This window comes from Acomys russatus, chromosome 4 (genome assembly GCF_903995435.1).
Source record: "Acomys russatus chromosome 4, mAcoRus1.1, whole genome shotgun sequence".
Taxonomy (NCBI): domain Eukaryota; kingdom Metazoa; phylum Chordata; class Mammalia; order Rodentia; family Muridae; genus Acomys; species Acomys russatus.
In genome coordinates, this window is record NC_067140.1 from 47,194,251 (window position 1) to 47,215,199 (window position 20,949).

The following is a 20,949-nucleotide window of genomic DNA, read 5'->3' on the forward strand; positions in this document are numbered from 1 at the left end:
CAGAAACAGCAAAAGCATAGTTCAAAAGTTCAAGTAGGACTTTTAGCTATGCAGTTTTATTCTTTAAGTTGTTCTGCATTCGATGTCTCCAAGCAGTCATTAACAGACAGAATGCATTGAGTGGTTTAGCGTCCCTGAACCACGTTCTGGAAAAGCCTCGCTGTATCTCTCCTTCTCCAGCTCCCACCCAAAAAGGTGATCAGAGGAGTTATTTCTCTGTCATCATTTGCTTCAGAGACATCATGTGGTCTTTTATAATCAGCATAATAATTCAAAACACATGAAGCCAAATACTAGGCTAGCTTAGCTATCTAATTCTGGCAAAGACACTGGGTAAGAACCAAGGCAGAAGGAAAACACGTTCAGTTAAGACAATGGCCAAAAAGAATTCATTTTGATTTTGGCCCATTCATTCTTAATTAATTCAAGACCTGCCCAACTTTTTATCTACCTCTGAAGATATAGATTTGTATGTGGTTGTTTTTGTTCCATTCAGTTTAGCTAAAAAAAAAAAAAAAAAAAAAAAAAAAAAAAAAAAAAAAACTGAGGGCTACAATCTCTTTAGTTTCCCAACCATCTGCTTTTTGGTTTAAGAAAATGATTTTGCAAAAAATGTATTTGGTTTAGAAAGATGATGATTTGTAAAAATGAGGAGAGTAGGTGTCCAGTCAGGATTCTCCTGGGTAACTCTGCTATGCATGTTGTTTTATTCTTTGGCAAGGAATCTCGTGGTGGGCTAGGAAAGGGCCCCCAATAAGAGCCTGGCTATTCTGCTCTTTATGCTGACACTGCTTTATAATGCGTTTCCCCAGCGTTTCATGTGAACAGTCCACTTTGTTATCCCCTCAGTCTGGGTTAGCCTCTCTAATTGTGTAGACAAAACATCACTGAAGAGACCTTATGCTGATTACTGGCCTATGTCCCAAGAACTCATGCATGCCTTGGCTTGCTCGCTGAAAGTGTAGCCAGTGCTCATGTAAAAAAAAGCCCAAGTTACCCTGTTGGAAGGTAATAGGCTAGGGGGAAGCTGAGGCAAACCATCTCAGCGCCATCTGAAGCAAGCTGTTTCCTAACCAACGTAGCAGCTGACAAGAACCAGATGATTGAAAACAATAACTGCTTAGCTCAGCACAGGCCAAATAGTAGAAACACATGTGCAGAGCATCTAGCTGAATAATAAATAATAATAATAATAATAATAATAATAATAATAATAATAATGATAATAATAATAATAATGTCATTACCAGGGATTGAATCAGAGCCCCATATATGCTATTTCTCAACCTTTTTACTATTGCTCAACATCCTCCAGTAGTATTTTGTTAAGCTTTTAATTTTGCACGTACTGCCCCTTAGTTCAAACATGTGGTGTGTGTGTGTGTGTGTGTGTGTGTGTGTGTGTGTGTGTGTGTGTGTGTATGTGTGATGCATGCATGTGAGCATGAAGGTGTGCACATGTCCATGTGTGTGCATGAAGTGTCTGGAGCAGGATGCAAAGTGGTCTTCCTCTACTGGTTGTTCTTCTAAGCCATTAAAAGGCGTGTGTGTATGTGTGTGTGTGTGTGTGTGTGTGTGTGTGTGTGTGTGTGTGTAAGCTGCAAGTCAACACTTCCTCAGTTCCACTCCACTTTATTTTAGGGACAAGGTCTCTCACTGAACATGGAGCTCACAAATTGGTTGCACTGTCTGGTTAGTATGCCTAAGAGAGCTCCTATCTGCCTCCTCTAAGCTTAGATTACAGACATAGACACACAACCACACCTGGGTGACAGGCATCCGAGCTCAGGTTCTTATCCTTGTGCAGCAAACACTTTTATCAATTGAGCCGGGTACCAAAACCCCTAATTTAGAAAGTTTTTAATTCATTTGCTGAAGCAAATGGTGGACACGTGACTGCAAACTGTATTTCCACGTCCTATTCTCTTTTAACTCTCAGGGGAGTGATGTAGGCACAGAAACATCTCAGGACATATTGCTGTCTTAAGATCTGTCTCAGCAAGGCAGAATACTCCTACAGTTATTTCCAAGATGAAGCAAAGAACTGATTCTTTAAAAAGTCGAGTGAAAATGCCCTTTTCCCCTTGAAGAGTGAGGATATTAAGAATTTGGTGTGAGAGGCTTGCGAGTTCAGATTGTGTTTCAAAGAAGGGAAGAGGTACATAAGACATATCCAGTGGTGAGATATCTAATCTAGACTCAGCACAGGAGAACATTTTCCCTTGGCCTGGCTTGTGGAAAACGTGTTGAAGCTCACCTTACCCCAGGTGGATGGTGGAGGGCTGGGTAGTCAGTGTGGAAGCTGAGCTTCCCAGTTGTATAAGCCACATTGTTGGCGTCAATCTTGTCCTGCACTTGCCAAGTATGTCTGCAAAATACAAGAAACATGTGTTTTAAAAGGTTGACACTAAGCCAGAGGAAATGTGTTAGAATGCATTTGCTGTGTGAGGGGAAATGGAAACTTTCCATTTTATGAAATAATTAACAAAATGACTGAGAAGTAGAAAAAGAAGTTTATTCTCTTAAGTGATTCTTTCAGAACTGGCATTTCTGTATTTTTCCTGTCAAGACACAAAAGAGTAACTTATACGCTAGCCTTTTCTATATGATTGGTAGAGACGTGTATAAGGGAATATGAGTCATTTAAAAAGCCCAGCCCACTTGATTTACTATAGAAAATTCACACAATATAAAATGTACAATTTAAAAGCGAATCAGTTAATGGCACTTAGTGCATCAAAATGGTAGCAATGCTTCCGAGTATAGCCAGTCAAAAGACACTTGATCATTATGAGCTAAAACCTTGTAGTGCTTCGAATGGGGACACCCCCTCTCCCCATATTCCCAGACATCAGAATCCTTGGTCTCCAGCTGGTGGTGCTGTTTGGGGAAGTTTGGACCCCAGTGAGATATGGACTCGTTGAAGGAAATATGCTACTGAGGTGGACTCTGAGAGCGTAAGGCCTCACTCTACTTGCAGCTTTTCTCTCTCTGCTCCATGCTTGTAGTTGCACATGCAAGCTCTTACTTTCCTGTATCTGCCACCATGCCTACTGATGTTGCCACAATGACTTCTTAGCTTTCTATAGCTGTAAGCCCAATTAAGCCTCTCTTCATATGATTGTTCTGGTCATGGTGATTTGTCACAGTAATAGAAATGCAGCGGTTTAGGGTCCTTATCTGGTGTAGAGTTTCTTCTCATTCTGCTCCCTTCTAGATCCTTGAGAGCCACTGATCTACTTTCTGTCTTTATGTGTTTACCTTCTTATTGTTTTTAAAATTATTTGTATTATCTGTAGGTCCGGCTAGCAATCAATCAGGACACAGACACTTGTTATATTTTAAAACAGCCTTAGTTAACCTGGGGCAGGGCAGATATCAATCTTTTAAATTGCCTCTCATAGTGAGACAGGCATGGGATCCCTGCCTCAATCCCATGCCATCCACTTCGAATAACCTCTATCAAGCTACCTTCCATCTATAATCCCATGTACTCCCTCATGTTCTTCATTTGGGTTGGATTCTCCATCCACGCTGGCCATGTGCTTCTCCTCCATCTAACCCATGGTGCCCTTCCTCTCTTCCCTTAAAGTCTATCTCTTTTCTCCTCCTGGTGGTCTTTTCTTTTTCCCAGGATTCCTCTCCCCCTAAGCCCCACCTATCTCCTTTTCCCTGCCCAGGTGAGATGGCTTTTTATTAAGCAAAAGGTGGGTCATACAGACAGCAAGCAGTAATTAGCATCAAAATACATCAGACTATCCCCTAACGTCTTCTTTGAATGTTTACTACACATGAGATTGTATATTGTTTGTCCTTTTGTGCCTGACAATTTTTTTTTCAGTCTGGGTAATGTTTTCAAGATTCATTCATGGTGTTAAAGCATGTGTATCACACCACTTCCCTTTATAGCTGATAACATTCTACTGTGTTCTGATGGGTGCTCAGTTCAGCACTACTTATATGGCAAGAACACAGTGTGCTTAGCTATTTTCCTTAGATTGTCCATTCGGGCTGTATCTCCTTTTTGGCTCTTACTAGTATTGCTGGTCTGGCCACATGTGTACGTGTACTTATTTGAGCACCTGTTGCTAATTTTTAAAACATATTTATAAGAGTACAATGGAAGGTCATATAATTGTTCTATGTTAGACTGTTTGAGGAATGGCCCAACTATTTACCATAACTGATGCACCATTTTAATTCCAACTAGCAAAGTTTGGGACTTTCAAGTTCCTCACACCTACACCTACACTTTACAGTGCCTGGTTTTTGAAATAGTATCATTATAGTCTACCCAGTTAATATTGTACTATTATGGTTTTGAATTTTATCATCTTGCTTTGTTTTTTTGAGACAGAGTTTCTCTGTATAGCCTTGGCTGTCCTGGTTTCTCTTTGTACACCAGTAGCCTCGAACTCATGTAGATCTGCCTGGCTTTGCCTCCTTTGAGTGTTGGGATTACAGGCATGCACTAGTGCACCTGGCTTGATTTGTATCTTCTTCTTTTTTGGGGGAGAGGGTGTTTATAAAAGCCCTTTTATAAAGCCATTTTAAGCAAACCAAAAGGTTTACAAAAGAAAAAGATACAGAAAAAGAGCAACTTGTTTCATGTGTCTCTAAAAGAGAAAAAATAAAAGGGGCTATATCAACATGCTCAACAATAAGGAGTTCTTTTCCTTATTTTTTAAAACAAAATACAAGCAAAGGACACACATACATAAGGCAAAGTTTAGGAGCAGACAGACAGACATCCCGGAAATCGTCCAGTCAGAGCAAAGCAGGAGTTTGTTTGTTGGTTTGTTTTTTTGTTTATATAAATACATAGGGTAAATTGGTTTTTGTTTTAAGTTTTGTTTTGTTTTTGTATGTGTGTGGTTTGGGTAGTATAGTTCTCAGTTACGCCATGAAAATAACATATCTAAAACCCTGAAGTGTGGTGTGGGAGTGGGTATGTGTGAGTGCATGTTCATAAATGTCTGGCAATTAAACTCTTGTCTTCTGGAAGTTAGTGAATTTTTCCCTTTTTCTTCTGGAAGTATTTGTTATAAAATTTGTAAATAATAGTGCTACCTAGTCCATTTATCATGAACATCTTGCAGCAAACCTTACATGCTTTGTTTCTGCAAGGCGTAAGACTTGTCAGGTTACACAGCTGCCACATTCTCAGTAATTGTTTGTCTTGATTCATCATTTAGACTTCATTTGCCAGTTCTAAAAACTCCTACTCTTTCTTGGTTGTAGTTGTTAGTCATTCCTCTTTTGAGGAAGAAGGGTCAAAGGGATAGCCTAACTATCTTAGGCTATGGGCCAAGAGCCTGCATCCTATTCTTCATACTGCATGCAGTGTGGCTAGATACATGGTCAGACAACAGAGAGTTGGGCATTCTTGCAATATGTTAGCATGCTGAAATCTGCAGCATGGTACGAAGGAAGTTAAAGCTTGAATGTAATCACCTAATTTAAAGCTTTTTCCTTATTTTAAATGAAACTGAGTTGAAGTGAACATGATTTTGTTGACCACATTCATAAATTACAGATGCAACTGCAACCATGACTTCAATGGTTTTTTTTTTTTTTTTTTTTTTGCATTTTATTATAGTCTGCATATATCCTTAATGGCAACTCACTGCTAGTGCAGTGAGGAAGTGAGGGATGGCAGTGAAATGGGAAAAGGGGTCCCTATTCCAGAGTAGTTGATTTTAAGAGGCTCACAGCATTGTACGGGATTGAATATTCATGAATTTTAGAAAATGAAATCAGCAAACTCCATTACATGACATAGGTTCTTTTTGAAGGACAGTTTCCATATTGAGCATTACATCACCAAAACAAAGGGAAGATGGTTGCACAGATAACACGCACTTCCGGAAAAGAACAAGTGGCTTTCGAAAGCTCTCCATTTTAATAGTTTGTTTTTAGAGTTTAACCTCACATGAAACTAGCAACAGAACATTAAGAGGTTTGTTATGAAAACAACAGCACAGACTGTAAGATAACAGAGTACTGACATTCCCCTCCAGGTGAGTGTGGTTTCCCAAAGATGGAAAGGATCGTATTTTCCTATTTTTTAAAAAAGATTTTGGCCAGGCACGGTGGCACATGTCTTTAATCCCAAGACTTTAGGACCAAGCTCGAGGTCAGCTTGGTCTATGTAGTGAGACCATTTTCAAAAAACATAGTTTTATTATCTCTGTGCAGGTGTGTGTGGGTGCATGTGTGTTCAGTGGCTGGAAAAGACCATTAGAGGGCATCAGATCCTCTGGAGCTGGAGTTACACGTACTTGTGAGCCATGTGGGATAGTTGCTGGGGATTGAACACTGGTCTTTTGGAAGAGGAACAAGAACTCTTAGTCACTGAGCCATCTCTCCAGACTCATTCTTCTATTTTGTATTTTTTCCTACTTATATCCATTTCTAATGAGTCCAGCAGTCACTAATGAAATGGCTGATTATGTGAAGAATAACTCCCATTAGAAATGACTTGAACCTCGAGCATCATTTAAGATCGCATGCTCTAGATGGGATAACTGATAAAACACTGTATAAAATGAACCAAAGTGTCAATCTATGCAATCATGGGAGAAATGAAAGAAATGTGTAATATGTAAGTGGTATTTTGTAAGAAGTGAATAAATCAATATTGATTTCCACAAAAAAAAAAAAAAAAAAAAAAAAAAGAAACTCAAATATGGAACGGTATACTTAGGGGGAAAACCCTTTAGTGAAGACTAACCTGGAAACAATGACAAACCAAAGATACAGAACAGATAATATGCGTAGGTGGCTAGAAAATAAAAAGAAGGTGAATTTTGAAATGAAGTAAAGAGGGGGTAGACTGATAACTTTCCAGTGATTAAGAGGACTTGCTGCTCTTGCGGAGGACCTGGGCTCTTCCAACACTTGTATCTGGTGGTTACCAATTCCATATCTGATGTGCTTATTAGGTCCCCAAGGGCATGTTTGGTAGATAGAGATAAATAGGTGCATACACTTGCACACACACACACACACACACACACACACACACATGCACACACACACAAACACACACATGCACACACAGTCTATAAGTTAAAAAATAAAGTTAAACAAAGAATGATGTGATGAGAGAAAGTAGTAGGAGCGTAGTAAGAAAGACTGTTTGCACATGTGATGAGAGCCCCATAAGGACAAACTCAAGACATAAGAACAGAACAAATTGAAAAACTTCAAGAAAAACGAAACAAACAAAACAAAATAAAAACCCTTGATGCTTTAAAAGGAAAACATATAATCGCTCATTGAGGAACTGACCCCAAAATGACCCACACCAAAACATGGCATGTGAAATGACTGGACTTCAAAGATAAAAAAATCTCACCATCCAGGTAGAGATATTACATTAGCCATAAGGAAAAAAAAATCTGATTACCAATAAAACTCTCCCAGTTGTTAGACATGATGTGAACCAAGAGTTCTTTATTTAGCCAGGCCAATTTTCAAGTAGAAGGAAAAGCCTTAAGCCGCTGTCAACATTCAAGAATTCAGAGAATATTGGTCCCGTGGGTCTTTCCTGAGAAATTTACAAGAGGCTGGGTTTCAGACAGGCAAAATAAATACAGGACTTGGGCTAAGCAGAAAATTTATATTTACTCAAACTAATGACAGCAAATTAAAAAAAGATAAAAACAAACAAACCCAGGAAATAGAGAAAGTTAGTAGTAATGCCAAGGAAAGCACACGAGAGTTGACAACACCAAGCCAGGACAGCAAGGAAGCAAACATTCTGCTCCCAGAAGGTTTGTTTTGCTTAGGGCATGTGGTTGGGATTTGAGGTGCCTGCAGTGTTTTATATTTTGACCTAGACCTTATTTAAGACCATTTCCATGGTAATAATTTATTTTGCTATGCATTTATTTTATGTGAATTTTCTATGCCTTACACCAAGAGAGGTAAGTAATGGAGAATTGATGATAGTTACTACAAGCTAGGGATGCAAGGAAGGAGGAAACATTGGATAAAAGGAGAAAACTGCTAAGAGATGGCTCAGCAGTTAGGAGCACTGGTTGCTTTTGCAAAGGACCCAGGTTTGGTTCCTAGCATTCACATGGTGCCTAATAGTTGTCTGTAACTCCACTTTCAGAGGATCTGATACCTTCTGTCTTCTAGGCATACATATGGTGTACATATATACACACAGGTAAAACTGTGTACACATAAAAGTAAGGAAATAAATATAAGAATAAAGAACAACTTTTCAATTATAACAGATTTACAACATTTCACTACAGTCATTCATGTATTGTGTATATGCAAGTTGCTGTGGCATAGATTATCAAGTGTGTCCAGTTTGTACATATAACACACACACACACACACACACACACACACACACACACACACACACACACCCCACCACCACCACCACCACCAGCACCACCACTATCTGTAAGGTGGTGAATATGTGAAGTTGTTTTTTGTAGTAACCATTTCATAGTGTATCAATTTTTTCATAATATCACATTGTATATGCTAAATCTATTCATTCATACTGCAATAAAGTTGAAAAATAAAATTTAATACATTTTTATAGGTAGAAATAGTTCCTTACTACCTGCAAATGTTTATAGCTTTGCAAACAAGAGTTACAAAACGTTGTTCCAAAGGAATTCCCAAAGGCCTTCATTATCAAAGACTAAGAATTCAGTGCACTGCAGAACAAAGTATCTTCCGATAACTTCATTGCAAATGGTGTGTGTGCATATGTATGTGTGGGCGCGCGCACGCGAGCGCGCGCGTGGGTGTGCATGTGCGTGTGTGTGTGTTAGGCATGGTCCTCAGATATTTTCCATCTATTTTATTGAAAAAAGGTCTTCCATTAAACCTCAAGCTCAAAGACTCAGGCGAACTGAGTAGCAAGCAAGCTTCGGGGCATCCTCATGTCTCTGCCTCCCCAAACTAGGATTGCAGGTGCACATTTTTATACTTGCGTTCTGAGTGGGTTCTGGGGGATCTGAAGTCAGGTCTTCATGTTTGCTTAACATCTTTACCGACTGAGCCGTCTCCCTAGAAACCATATTTGTTAGCCAAAAATTCCTGCATTATAAACCATAAAGGAAATAACCTAAACTGCTACGGTAGAACATTGTAAAGAAAAAAGGGTGGGCTATTGAGGTAAGTAAGCCCGTGTTTGCCTCAGAGTCTTACCTGTAAAATGGGGATATTAATTATCATCAGATTTCTGAGGAGTCAAAATACTGATTGCAGAGAACCAAGTTTAATATTTAAACCATAAAATATACTTATAAAAATCATATCTCTTGTTTCCGTAACAGCAGCTTTTCCTGGCTGTATAGAAAGTAACTGAGGAGGCCATGGACACCAGAAGACTTGTGAAGTGGCTGCCTAAACAGGCTATCTCACTCATTTTCTCAAATGATTTTTAGGGAGCATGAGGCACAGCAATTTTTTTTTCTTCCATTCATGAGATGACCTCATAGTCAAGTGGTTTGGCTGGCAGCAGCATTAACTACTGAGAAACTTAATGCTACAAAAGAAACCCCAGGGACTGCATCTTGGCAGATAACGTGTCCCGGAGGTCACGATGGTTGTAGGAACAGAACTTGATGTTACCCTGCCCAGGAAACCCTAGGACGTACTAGAATCCTCGTTTTCAAGGCTGTCCTACTCAAACGCTATAGTCAGCGCTGCATTTAAAACAACCCATTATGAAGTGGCACTGGTTTAGTTTTTTTAGAAGTAGGGTAAGATTACGACTAAATTCAGAACTCAGACAAGTTTCCTTTGTTTTCCTCTCGTCTGAATCATTTCTAGGTTGTTTCCCATACCCCGCAAACCATTTTTATTCAAGACAGGCTTTGTAGTTCCACCCCGCCCGGCCCCAAGCTATTTCTTGGCCAGACATTTCAACAAAATGGGTTAGCTTGTTTTTTTCTTTTCCCACTTCACTTACTTCAGAAACACTTTCTGGTAGCATGAATATAAAACAAGTAGCTCTAAATCAGATCTGGAGGCTGTGCTAATGCTGGGGATGATTTCTGAAGAGATGGATGCCAGGGGCTCTGACTATTTCACCCATGCACTCACAATCTCTAACACAGCCTAGTACGTGACACGCTGCTGTGCTCGCTTATAGACGGCTTCTTTAAGGACTAGCTCAAGTCCAAGGCATGCTGGGAGGGCTGTTCAGTCGTAATCCCCAGACGCCATTTCAGTACTCTAGTTCTTAGCCGCTCTGGCTGGTGTCCTTGACAGATAGCCCACTAAAAACATTTTTTTGTTTGTTTGTTTGATTTAATTCATCTGATGAGGTCTGCACGCAAGGCGCTCGTGCAGCTGTGAAACCGGGCAGTGCTAGTGGTGTTTTATTCTCTTTCCAGCAAACTTTCATTTTAGGATAACAGAAGGCATGGTGGGGATTAAAATGCCCCAGAAGGGTGAGGCTGTGCCTCAGCTGAGGCAAAACAGAGATATGGGAAATTATTCGACAGGCTTAGCTGGACTTCTCACTTACAAGTAGCCCAGAGCAAATTTATGATTAAACTGCTTGTTCTGGGGATAACTCTTTGGGAACTAATTTAATATGGATGCCCTAGAGTGTTTCAGGCTTAGTTTGTTTCTAAAGTCTTTGGAAAAAGTATTCCAAAGTATTTATTTATATATATTTTTTACTATGACTGGGCCATTTTAAGTGTTATTTGGCAATAAGATAACATTGCATAAATATCAAGATCCTGTTTATTTTAGTTTTTTTAAACCACTTTTCTCTCTGTGCCTCATCTTAACTTTATTCCTGAAGTTAATTTCAGAATGCTTTCATTTTCAGTTCACTGCTCAAACAGTCTGGCCCTTGCTATGTGCACCTGTGTAATATGTTTACCCCAGTTAATAAAGCATTTTTCAGAGAAGCAAAAATCCCAAAATTACAAATCTTTAGTTCTGGCCTTAATCTAGAGGGAAAAGGAGTTCAGGTAGCTGTAGTTGCAAGCCTTGGCCTCTTCCGCTCTACTTTCTGATGAATTACTGTGAGTTCCTTATAAGGCTCGTTTTTGCTATAAAGACAGACAGTTGCCAATAATGCTAAGAAAGAAGTTTTTAAAGCCTTCATTTGAAATGGCGTCTGGAGATTACAACTAAACTGCCCTCCCAGCATGCCCTGGTCTTGACTTGATGGAAGTCTTTGGGACTGAAACTCACTTAACAGGGACTTGTGTGTCAGAAACTGAGTTGTTCCTGATGGTGTGATGCTGGCCAGGTCAGCACTTTGATGAGCAAGGTGCTCAATATGAACAGGATGGTGATAACTATGTATTTGTTTCAATGGTTACAGGAGGGTGACTGGCTAATGCTCAAACCAGACCACGTTTTTCCTAATTCTCCTCCTTTCTTAGTTTGTGATACACAGATGCATTTATGTAAACAATGATACTCTGGCATAGCCAACTAATTTATGTTGTCACACACTTAGCAAAAAAAGGAACTTGAGGGTTTGATTTTTCTCCCTATATGAGATCATTCAGATTTCTCAATATTGTCTTAATAAAATTATAGTTTTTAAACATTGCACAAACTAGCAAATAATCAGGAGGGATAACTTACAACTGTGTTCATTTGCTTTTAACTGAACTTGTTATAACTAAAATCAGACTATTCAACAAAAAGGTAGAAATTATTTTATGTTATAAATTAATGAGGGCCATTAATTAATGGCCATTGAGAATATAAAATGTGTTTATTTGGGTGAGAAGTAACAACATATTATTTTCTATCATGATACCTGGACTTGGGAAGGAAGTGCTAGCGCTAATCCCTCAGAGCAGGTCTTAGCTGAGGTAGATTCCTCCCCAGCAGCTGAAAGAGGCTTCCAGATGGAGCATCCTGCACCAGCAACGGTTGAAAAAGCTTAGTAAAAGAGACAGAAAGGAAAAAACAACCAACCATCCAAAACCCTCACTAAAACAAACAAACAAACAAAACATAACAAAACAAAACAGAAACAAAGCCAGTCCTAAACAGGCTTGATAGGAGTTGTCCATCAAGAGAATAAATGACAGGGGATGGAAAAGCGAGCACCATGTGTACTGTGAAGGAGGATTTAGACAAAAGGGAGTGAAGCAGTTCTGAACAAAGAACTGAGGGAGGGACTATGTCTAACAGTCTCTTACATGGTGTCTGGAGTACAGGCACTAATCTACAATCTACAGGCCCTACTCCTAAAACCAGAACCTTGAATACCCAACATTTTCACCAGTCAGGAGCTCTAAATGACAGTGGGAATGAGATACAGATGTCTCAGTTGTCCCAGTCCATGACAGGCATGAGAGGGAACGGTGTGTGTCTGAGCTAGATTAACATAAGGGTGAGGAAGAGATGCCATGCAACACAACATGGTCAATTAAATAGGTATTTATGATGGCGTACATACTTATATATGGTAGCATAAGTAAAATTATGCATATTTGTGTGCCTGTGTGTGGGTTTGCACATGAGTAGAGGTGCCCATAGAGCCCAGAAGTGGCTGTTTCCTATCCTGGAGTTGGAATTAGAGACAGTTGTGAGCTGCCCAACAACATAGGTGGAAGGAACCGACTTCTGGTTCTGTTAAAGAACAGTATAGGTTTTTAACTATTGAGCCACCTTTTTGTCCTTTAATTTAGTTTCTTCAAAGGCCATCTTGTTAGCTAGATACTGGACCATTTTATCTCACTTTGCTCTAAGTTGAGGGAGCTTTCATTCTCTTTGAACTTCCATTGGCATGGGTCAACTGAAATGTTAACTTATTTGCGATGTCAAATGTCCGTAGCTTCTTTGAAGTCTGTTCTTTGATTTTTGTGCAATCTTTATTTGTTTAGATTATTTATAGAAAGCCAACTGAAATGCTTATATTAATCTGTATATACTAGCCAGCAAACATCATTTTCTATAAGATAAAAATCAAGCCCAGTTTAGAACAAAATGCCTAGCATAGTTCCTTACACATATCGATATCCAAGGAAGACATTCTGTTTCATTGCTATTGCTAAAAGTTGTTTCTTTAGGATTTACTCTAATTTGTAACCATGGAAGACGGCACCATTCAGGAAAAGGGTAGCTTAAAATGACCAGGTTAAGTCATAGTCCAATATTTTATTTTTGTTGTTATGGTGGGAGTAAGAGTCCTTTTCTCCATTCTCTATAAAATATATTGCTCTAAATCAAAATTTAAATCTTGAAATATTACTTTTTTTTTTTTTTACATTTTTCTCTCCATATCCACATGTAACTGGAAAAATTGATAGCGGGAGTTTGTTTACTGGCTCTTAGTTATTATTCCAGGAAGCTTTCATCACTGGGGAATTAGTGCTGTTGAGTGTTGAATATGGTTCCATGAAACAGTGATGGCTAGAAGATGGCTTAGCAGATAGATGGGCTGGCAGAATGCTGACAAACATCTGAGAAAATGCAGGTATGGAGACTGAAGTGTATTTTATGTTCAAATTAACTACCATTTTGATTTAGTTGAATATAAATTAATAACTATAAAGTGCTACAATAATTACTGAATTCTTTCACTATTTGACAACCTTTTGAAAACATCTTGGTAGGATGGTGAGATGGCTCAACAGTTAAGAACACTGGCTGCTCTTCCAGAAGTCCTGAGTTCAATTCCCACCAACCACGTAGTAGCCCAGGACCATCCATAAAGGTGATCTGATGCCCTCTTCTGGCATTCAGGTATACATGGCAGACAGAGCACTCATACATTACAGAAAAAATTATATAAGTAAATATATTTTTTAAAAAGTTTAAAAACATCTCGACATTGAGCATTTATCTCTGGCTACTGTGTATGAAGAATGCATGAAAATCCTGACTCTATTGAGATGCTAACCAAGAATTGAAAATGCTATTCTTGTTTCTCAAGCATTAAGATTCTCCAAGCTAGTAACGATATTTAAATAGAAAAGAACCGGTTGAAATTTGTTATCTAAGAATATGATAAGGGACGTTTGTGACAGACAGCTGTGAGAATTCAGAGGTTGAGCAGTACCCATTGTCCTTTTGCTGTGTGTCTAGAATGGTCCATTCCTCTCAACCAGAAGTTCTCCATTTTGATTGCACAGGAGAATCCTCTGATGAATTTCTAAAATCCCGATGCAGAGGTCAAATGTCACTCATGATAAATACACTCTCTGAAGATAGGCCTGAGACGTCTGTAGTTTTAAAATGGCCTAATCCAGCATGTTGTTGCCTGAGATACATTATTTTAGGTGCCCCTTCAAATGCTAATAAAAATCCACAAATTTTTATTAAATCTCATGTCACCCAAACTTCAGTATCTCTTTCCCACATTACTGAGAGGGGGGAGCAGAAAAGAATAACTTCAAAGATAATATTCAACTTGTTTCATTATCTTAACACCAACAGTCATATCCAAGTCCAAAACAGGCAAGCAAAACCAAACCAACATGACACCAAAACCCTCTGCTAATGATAGAGCTTAGAGAATTAAAAATTGCAGAAGATGTGGTAATATATGGGGACCGTTGTGGTGAGGTGGCAAGAAATGGGTAGACTGACGTGTGTAGTATTAAAAATCCTAGGAAGGCTTGATCATCTGGGGGAGGTGTGCTGGGACAGGATGAGCCACTCCGGCTGATACGTGGAATCAGAAGGAGTGGCAGGCATGATTTGTTTTGACAATGTTACTTGCAAAAAAAAAATCACAATATTAGATCAGTGGCCAAATTATTAAGCATTATGATAGGGCCTGTAGATTAAAAACAAAACAGATGTCAAGCTGTAAATCAGGATTAAGATTCTGATGCCAGGTTGATGGGTGGAGCTTGGAAACTCCAAAAAGAGCAGCCAGAGGTTTTCTGTTTAGTTCAGTCTCAAGGGCACCTTCTTATGTGTTTTCTTCATGTTATGAACTGTGAAGTAGAGTTGGATCATGGCGAGGCAATCTAGGTTTATACTTTGTCTTCTTTATCATTACTCGTGTTGATGTGGATTACAAATTGATTCGTTGAGTTTCATATTGCCTACTCACAAACTGGAGGATAATCTGTGTTTTAGAGACTTTAAAGGAAATATATATATATATGTATATTTGAGGTTCTTAATAATTTTAAATATTTTCTTCCCATTCATTGGTATGCTATTACTGCAATCTCTACAGAAACATCAATTCTTGCAGATGGAAGGACTATATAAATTTCATATAAAGTGTACACACTAATAGTATAAGTAAATCCATATGCCAACGGTCGAGAATTGGTTGTCTATGACCAAATATGACATAGTCTTTCGCTATAAATAAAATCATACAAATCATTGAGAGTAGATGAGATCATGTTCCTGATCTTTTGTACATTTTACCCTACATGAGGGACAGCATGCTCTTATGATATCACAGCCTTGCAGGTCTGAGGAGAAGATTTTAGCAAGGGGCAGCCTCCTTATGCTCAGTAAATTGTTGCTGTGCTAGATTTAGGCTTAGTGTTTCTAGATCTAGTTTTTTTTTAAAGATAGGTCCACATAAAATTTCAGCCTCTGAGTTTTAAAGTGTTGACAACTAATTCCATTTTCTTTCAACATCTTATGGGCCAAACCAAACACATCTAAATGTGCCTGTGTGCTACTAGTGTGTAAACTTTGGCTTGTGATGGTCTCTTTCACTTCTAATGCTCTCTACAACATAATCACAGGAATAATTGCATTTGTCTTGCACTCAAAGCCTGCTCCCCCTTGGAAACCGATCCAACTGTACTTGTGATGGTAAAAGCCCAACCATCTGACAACTCACCCATAAAATGTGAGGTACAGGAAGCCGATTCTTTTCCCCAGTTTTGTGATCTCCCCGCATCTATCAGCTGCTCCGGTGAGTCTTACAATGCCTACTTTCTTGAGGCTGGAGAGCCATTTGTATGCATACTCATCATTTTTTAACACATCTTCAAAATTCAGAGTTGGCAGCTGGAGCTCTGAGCCCCAGTACTGACATTCTGTGGATTAAGAAAATGAAAAACAAATCTAGATTATGTTGTTTTCAGATATGACACTAACCTTAGTAGACAACACAGTTCATTGGCGTTGATTTTTGGTTTACCATGAAGTTTACTAAACGTAGGTCATATCAGGAATGTTGGTCACTATGTCCTTCTCCTTTGGGGCTGTGCCTGTTATGTCTCTGGCCTACAATATGTCTGGCTTACAGTCAATATTCAGTATGCCCATCTATTTAAAGAATGCTGATTAGCTGATGACAAGATGGACCTTAATATCTGTCCTGGATCCTTAAGACTTCTCATCCTAGGCAGTACCTAGAAGTAACTGTGAGCTACCATGTGCATAAAAGACACGTTATATGGTTGTACTCCAAACAGTGATAAAAGCAGGTTTCTGAAATAGAACAACATTATGACCATTCTGGTGGGAGGGTAGGTATGGCTTCTTCTTCTTCTTTTTTTTTTTTTTTTTTTTTTTTTTTGGTTTTTCAAGACAGGGTTTTTCTGTGCAGCCGTGGCTGTCCTGGTCTCCCTTTGTAGACCAGGCTGGCCTCGAACTCAGAGCAATCCACCTGCCTCTGTCTCCCGAGAGGAAAATTAAAGGCATGTGCCACCATGCCCTGCTGGTACGGCTTCTTTTTCCTCTCATTTATTCTGTTTGGAAGGCATCTCTGTAACCGAGCTGTTCTTTGGGGTTAGCATGATGAAAGGATGTCCTTGGGATGCACAGATCCTTGGTTGCCAGTGTCAAAGGAAGTAAGGCTGGATGCCTTTCTTTCCTTTGTTACCTCATTTATGATGATGAAATGCTCACAAATATGTTTGCATGAGAAAACAGACATGAAAACTTATGGAGTTGGAATCCACAATCTCCTAAAGGAAGTGGAAGTTAGACGGAATGCTCACTGAGCTACTCACGCCCTTTCTTTACTGGGAAGGAAACAGTCTCAGTGAGGTAATCTCTCAGAAGAAGTCAAAGGATAAGAGTGAACTCAGAGTCTCACCATCATCCTGACCAATGTGTTTCTCCAACTAGGGAACATGTTATATATGTTAGGTGTCCCAAAGCCTTTAGTTTAAGAATAGCGAATGGGTCAGTGGGAGCTACTTCCTCATTTAGGCCAACATGGCTATTTCTATAGTAACAAAAACCTTTTTAGGAAATAGCAGCTTTAGCGATGAGAAGATATATGCAGATGCAGAGAGCCATTTGCAGCTCTCCCAGCAGTTACAGCAGAGTAGTTGCTGGAATGAGTTCCATATGTACGCGGGAAGACCTAAGGAAGCTGCTAATGCATAGAGTCCCCAAATTTCTGGGATATAAAGTGTAACAACTTACATATTAAGCTGGAATTTCTAAGAACTAAATTAAAACTATGAGTTGGGTGTTCCTAGTGACTGTATTAATTCTATTTGGCTATGTTAGTATTATTTAATATTATCAGAATGCGGTGGTGTATGCCTTTCATCCCAGCTCTCAGGAAGGAAGCAGGCACAGTTAGATTATGTGAATGCAAGGCTAGCCTGGTCTCCATAGTGAACCACATAGTGGCTATATAGAGAGACCATGTCCCAAAACAAACAAAGAAAACCCAGAAATATTATTTGGCACTAAGTAAATCTCTACAGCCTCTGATATTTTATTATAAGATCTCTAGAACCCAATTGACACCTAGATAGATACTCCTAATTTTTTCTCTTGATACTGTTTTTCTCTGTGAGACTAATACAAATAACAAGCAACCCAGCTTGGCAAAGATAAGCATGTCAGAACCTGAGCCAGGACAAATTGCTTGAAGCAGTGAAAGACAGTGGGGCAAGAAGGTTTCAGGGGAGCAATTAGAGTTGTGCTGTGGAGATAAGGATCATTTTGTCTAAGGATTGAATAGAGGGTCTTAAACTCTACCACTGAAATATTTCTCTGGTTTTCCCCCCGCCGCTCTTTAAATTTTATTTTATTTTTTTTGAGACAGGGCATTATTCGATTAAACCTGTTGTTCTTCAGCCTCAGGCTCTGGAGTAGCTGGGATTACAAGCTTAAGCAGTCTTGCCCTGGTTAGGATCCTGATTGTATTTTTTGGGTGGATTAGCTAGCTAGTAGTTATTTGTTAGCTTATCTGTTTTATTTCCACTCCAGCCCAGTATTTTAGGACATTGGTGATTGTAGCATAGTGTGGTTGAAACTATAATTGAAACATATTCAAGATAATACGAAGGACCTGATTTCATTCCCATCTGATTCTCTCTATGATATCTAACCATTCTTTTCCTATTTGTGATGTTTCCTAGGTCTATTCCTTATGCCTCAGGTATCTAAAACCAAAGTTGGCTCTAAATGAAAGAGACACTTTGCAAATAAACGATCTACTTGGTTTTGTTTTGAATACTGGAATTATGTGGCTCTTTGTTTTGCCATTATCATTCGTTTATTGCATCTTCAATTTCCAGATTGTGGTGACTGAGATGTCTCCAGAAAGGCTATCATTAATATTGCATAGAAAGGCTATCTGGTTGTCAGTTAGAAGCCAATTTTCAGAGGCAAAATAATTAGTGTTGTGGGCCATAGATACTAAAGTCCACCTGGACCATATACAGAAACTGAGAACAAACATGGAAAACCCTCTAACAGTTGTTAAGCCTCAGAGGGAAATCAGGGCACTATAGAAACAGCAGCCGTGGGTGGGAGTAGAGAGGTACGAACATTTTCATACTGGTTTTGGTGTTACTCTTCCTTCTAGTTCTTGTTGCCTCAACTACAAGGGGGGATTCCCTGAGTTTCCAGCTCCACGGAAATCCCCATAGAGCTTCAGTAACTTATACATGGGCATTTATTATAATTTTGGGTTTTCTTTGTATTGTGACTAAAGTAGCAGAGGCAGCTGCTATAGCGTCATGATGCTCAGTAGAGCTTTCAGAAGTAATGGAAGTACCTGTGTGGTGCAGTGCCGTAGCTGCTAGCAACCTACTGACACCTATGACCTATGTGGTAGTAGAACAGGGAAATACTTTTTCAATTATTTGCTTTTAACTTTTAGCTAAAATTTGAATCCTGGTATTGTATTTAACAGAACATGGTGAGACGGAAATGGAGCAGAATGGCCTGCCTTTGACTCATTGTCCTGCCTGCTCCCAGCTTGTTTCCAGGAGTCTGAGATGCAGCTTAATTTGTTTAACAAGGACTATTCCACTCTCTCTGCAGCTCACTTGTAACTCTGTCACGAGATTATACAGAGAATTGATTATAGCACATGGCACGTAGTAATTTATAATGACAATGCAGTAATTTATAAATGACTAACGTTTGCTAGTGATTTCTAGGAGTCATACACAAGGCTTGATGCTTTACAGTTTTATTTCTTTTACCCTCCATAATAACAGATATGTGGAGTAGATGCTTTTACTACTGATGAATTCTAAAGGGCACCATAGCTCAAGGCATGCATCTAACGATATTTATTGCTAATTGGTCAAAAACAAGTGACTGGTCCCAATGGTTACTTGAACAGATAACTTGATGCTTTGAAATAATACCATCATGAACATTTTTGAACTTATAATTACATTTCTTGCTTTGCTTGCCTCCCTCCAAACTTTCCCATACACCCTTCCCCACTCTTCTTCAAATTCATGTGCTTTTTTCCAGTAATTATTATTGCATGCATACATGTTTATATGTATATACATACATATGTTTCATATAATATTACTTGTATGTATATTTTCAGGGCTGATATTGGCACTGGACAACCAGCTGGCATGCTTTTCCTAGAGGAAGATACCGTCACCTACTCCGAGCTTTTCTCATTTGTCTCTATATTTTTTTTTGTGTGTGTAAGATTGAGACCTCATGAGCATTTTTTATAACTTCTATTGAAATGTCCAGAGATTATCTCATTTTTTTATAGAAATATCTGATAGGAAAGCAAGGTAATTTACACTGAGAAACAACTTTGTTTGAACTTGTTTAGGCATGGGTGTTTAAAGATAAATCTTGGCAACTAGTCAGGATTTTAAATTCAGAGGAAAGATTAGGAGCAGGGCTTAGTTGAGCTCTTCGCTTTGCATGAAACCAACAGAAGCTTTTATATTTAAAAAGTTTTCCTTCTGTAATTTCTGCCAATATATTCAATGTATTTTAGTAATTTAGGGCTTTAAAAATGTAAAAGTTAATTTCATACTCAGAAAACTTCAGTTACTATGTGAAAGGGAAATAAAACGTAAATTAAAATCATTTTCACAACTCTGCATTTTGATTGGTGGTCTTAATCCAAGTAGAGAGCTGTTGGTTACTGAAAGGTGTGCATGCCACTACTGCACTCTTAGGGTTACTGTGTCATGCTGCTTATTGCTGTATTCATCTATAAAATATCTCCCCCATCTAAGACTCAGGAGTCATTGCAGAAAAGGAGGTGGAAAGACTATAAGAGCCAGATAATAAGGAAGTTTGCTATAAGATTGTGTCTCCTAGTAATGTCAGAAGCTACATAACATCTCACCAACAAAAGCAAAGCAAAGACAACAATAGACATGCTAAAGTAAAAGGGGAGAAATCCCATGATGCCTCAGAACTTCAGACAACCAAGAGAAGCAGAGATCAGGAGAAATTATCTTCCCCAGGGAAAAGTACATCAATTTGTTATCCAATACCAAGTGGTTGGCCCTGAAAACATAGATACAAGTGACATTTTACATACTGAGGAGGTTATATTTAGGAATATGTCTATATACATACTACACATATTAATAATGAAAAAGATGTTATGAATTTGAAAGAGAGCAGGAAAGCTATGCGAAAGAATTTGGAGGGAGGAAGGAGAAAAAGAAAAATAATATAATTACATTATAATATCAATCAATAAATAAATACTTAAAAAGCATTTTCAAAGCTATAAAATGCATCCAAGAAGGAATTTTAGGACACATACTATATATATGTATACATATACACACATATAATATA

At 38.7% G+C, this 20,949-nt stretch overlaps 1 protein-coding gene across 4 annotated transcripts in view; it reads right to left on the minus strand.

The window, feature by feature from the left end:
- Nucleotides 1-20,949, minus strand: part of Bbox1 (gamma-butyrobetaine hydroxylase 1) — a 50,543-nt gene that overhangs the window by 9,648 nt on the left and 19,946 nt on the right. For all 4 annotated transcript variants that reach the window (XM_051144312.1, XM_051144313.1, XM_051144310.1 and 1 more), the window contains exons 4-5: nucleotides 15,788-15,986; nucleotides 2,263-2,368 (exon numbers count right to left, since the gene is read on the minus strand). In XM_051144312.1, the coding sequence (XP_051000269.1) occupies nucleotides 2,263-2,368; nucleotides 15,788-15,986 (305 nt within the window). The remainder of the gene's footprint in view (nucleotides 1-2,262; nucleotides 2,369-15,787; nucleotides 15,987-20,949) is intronic.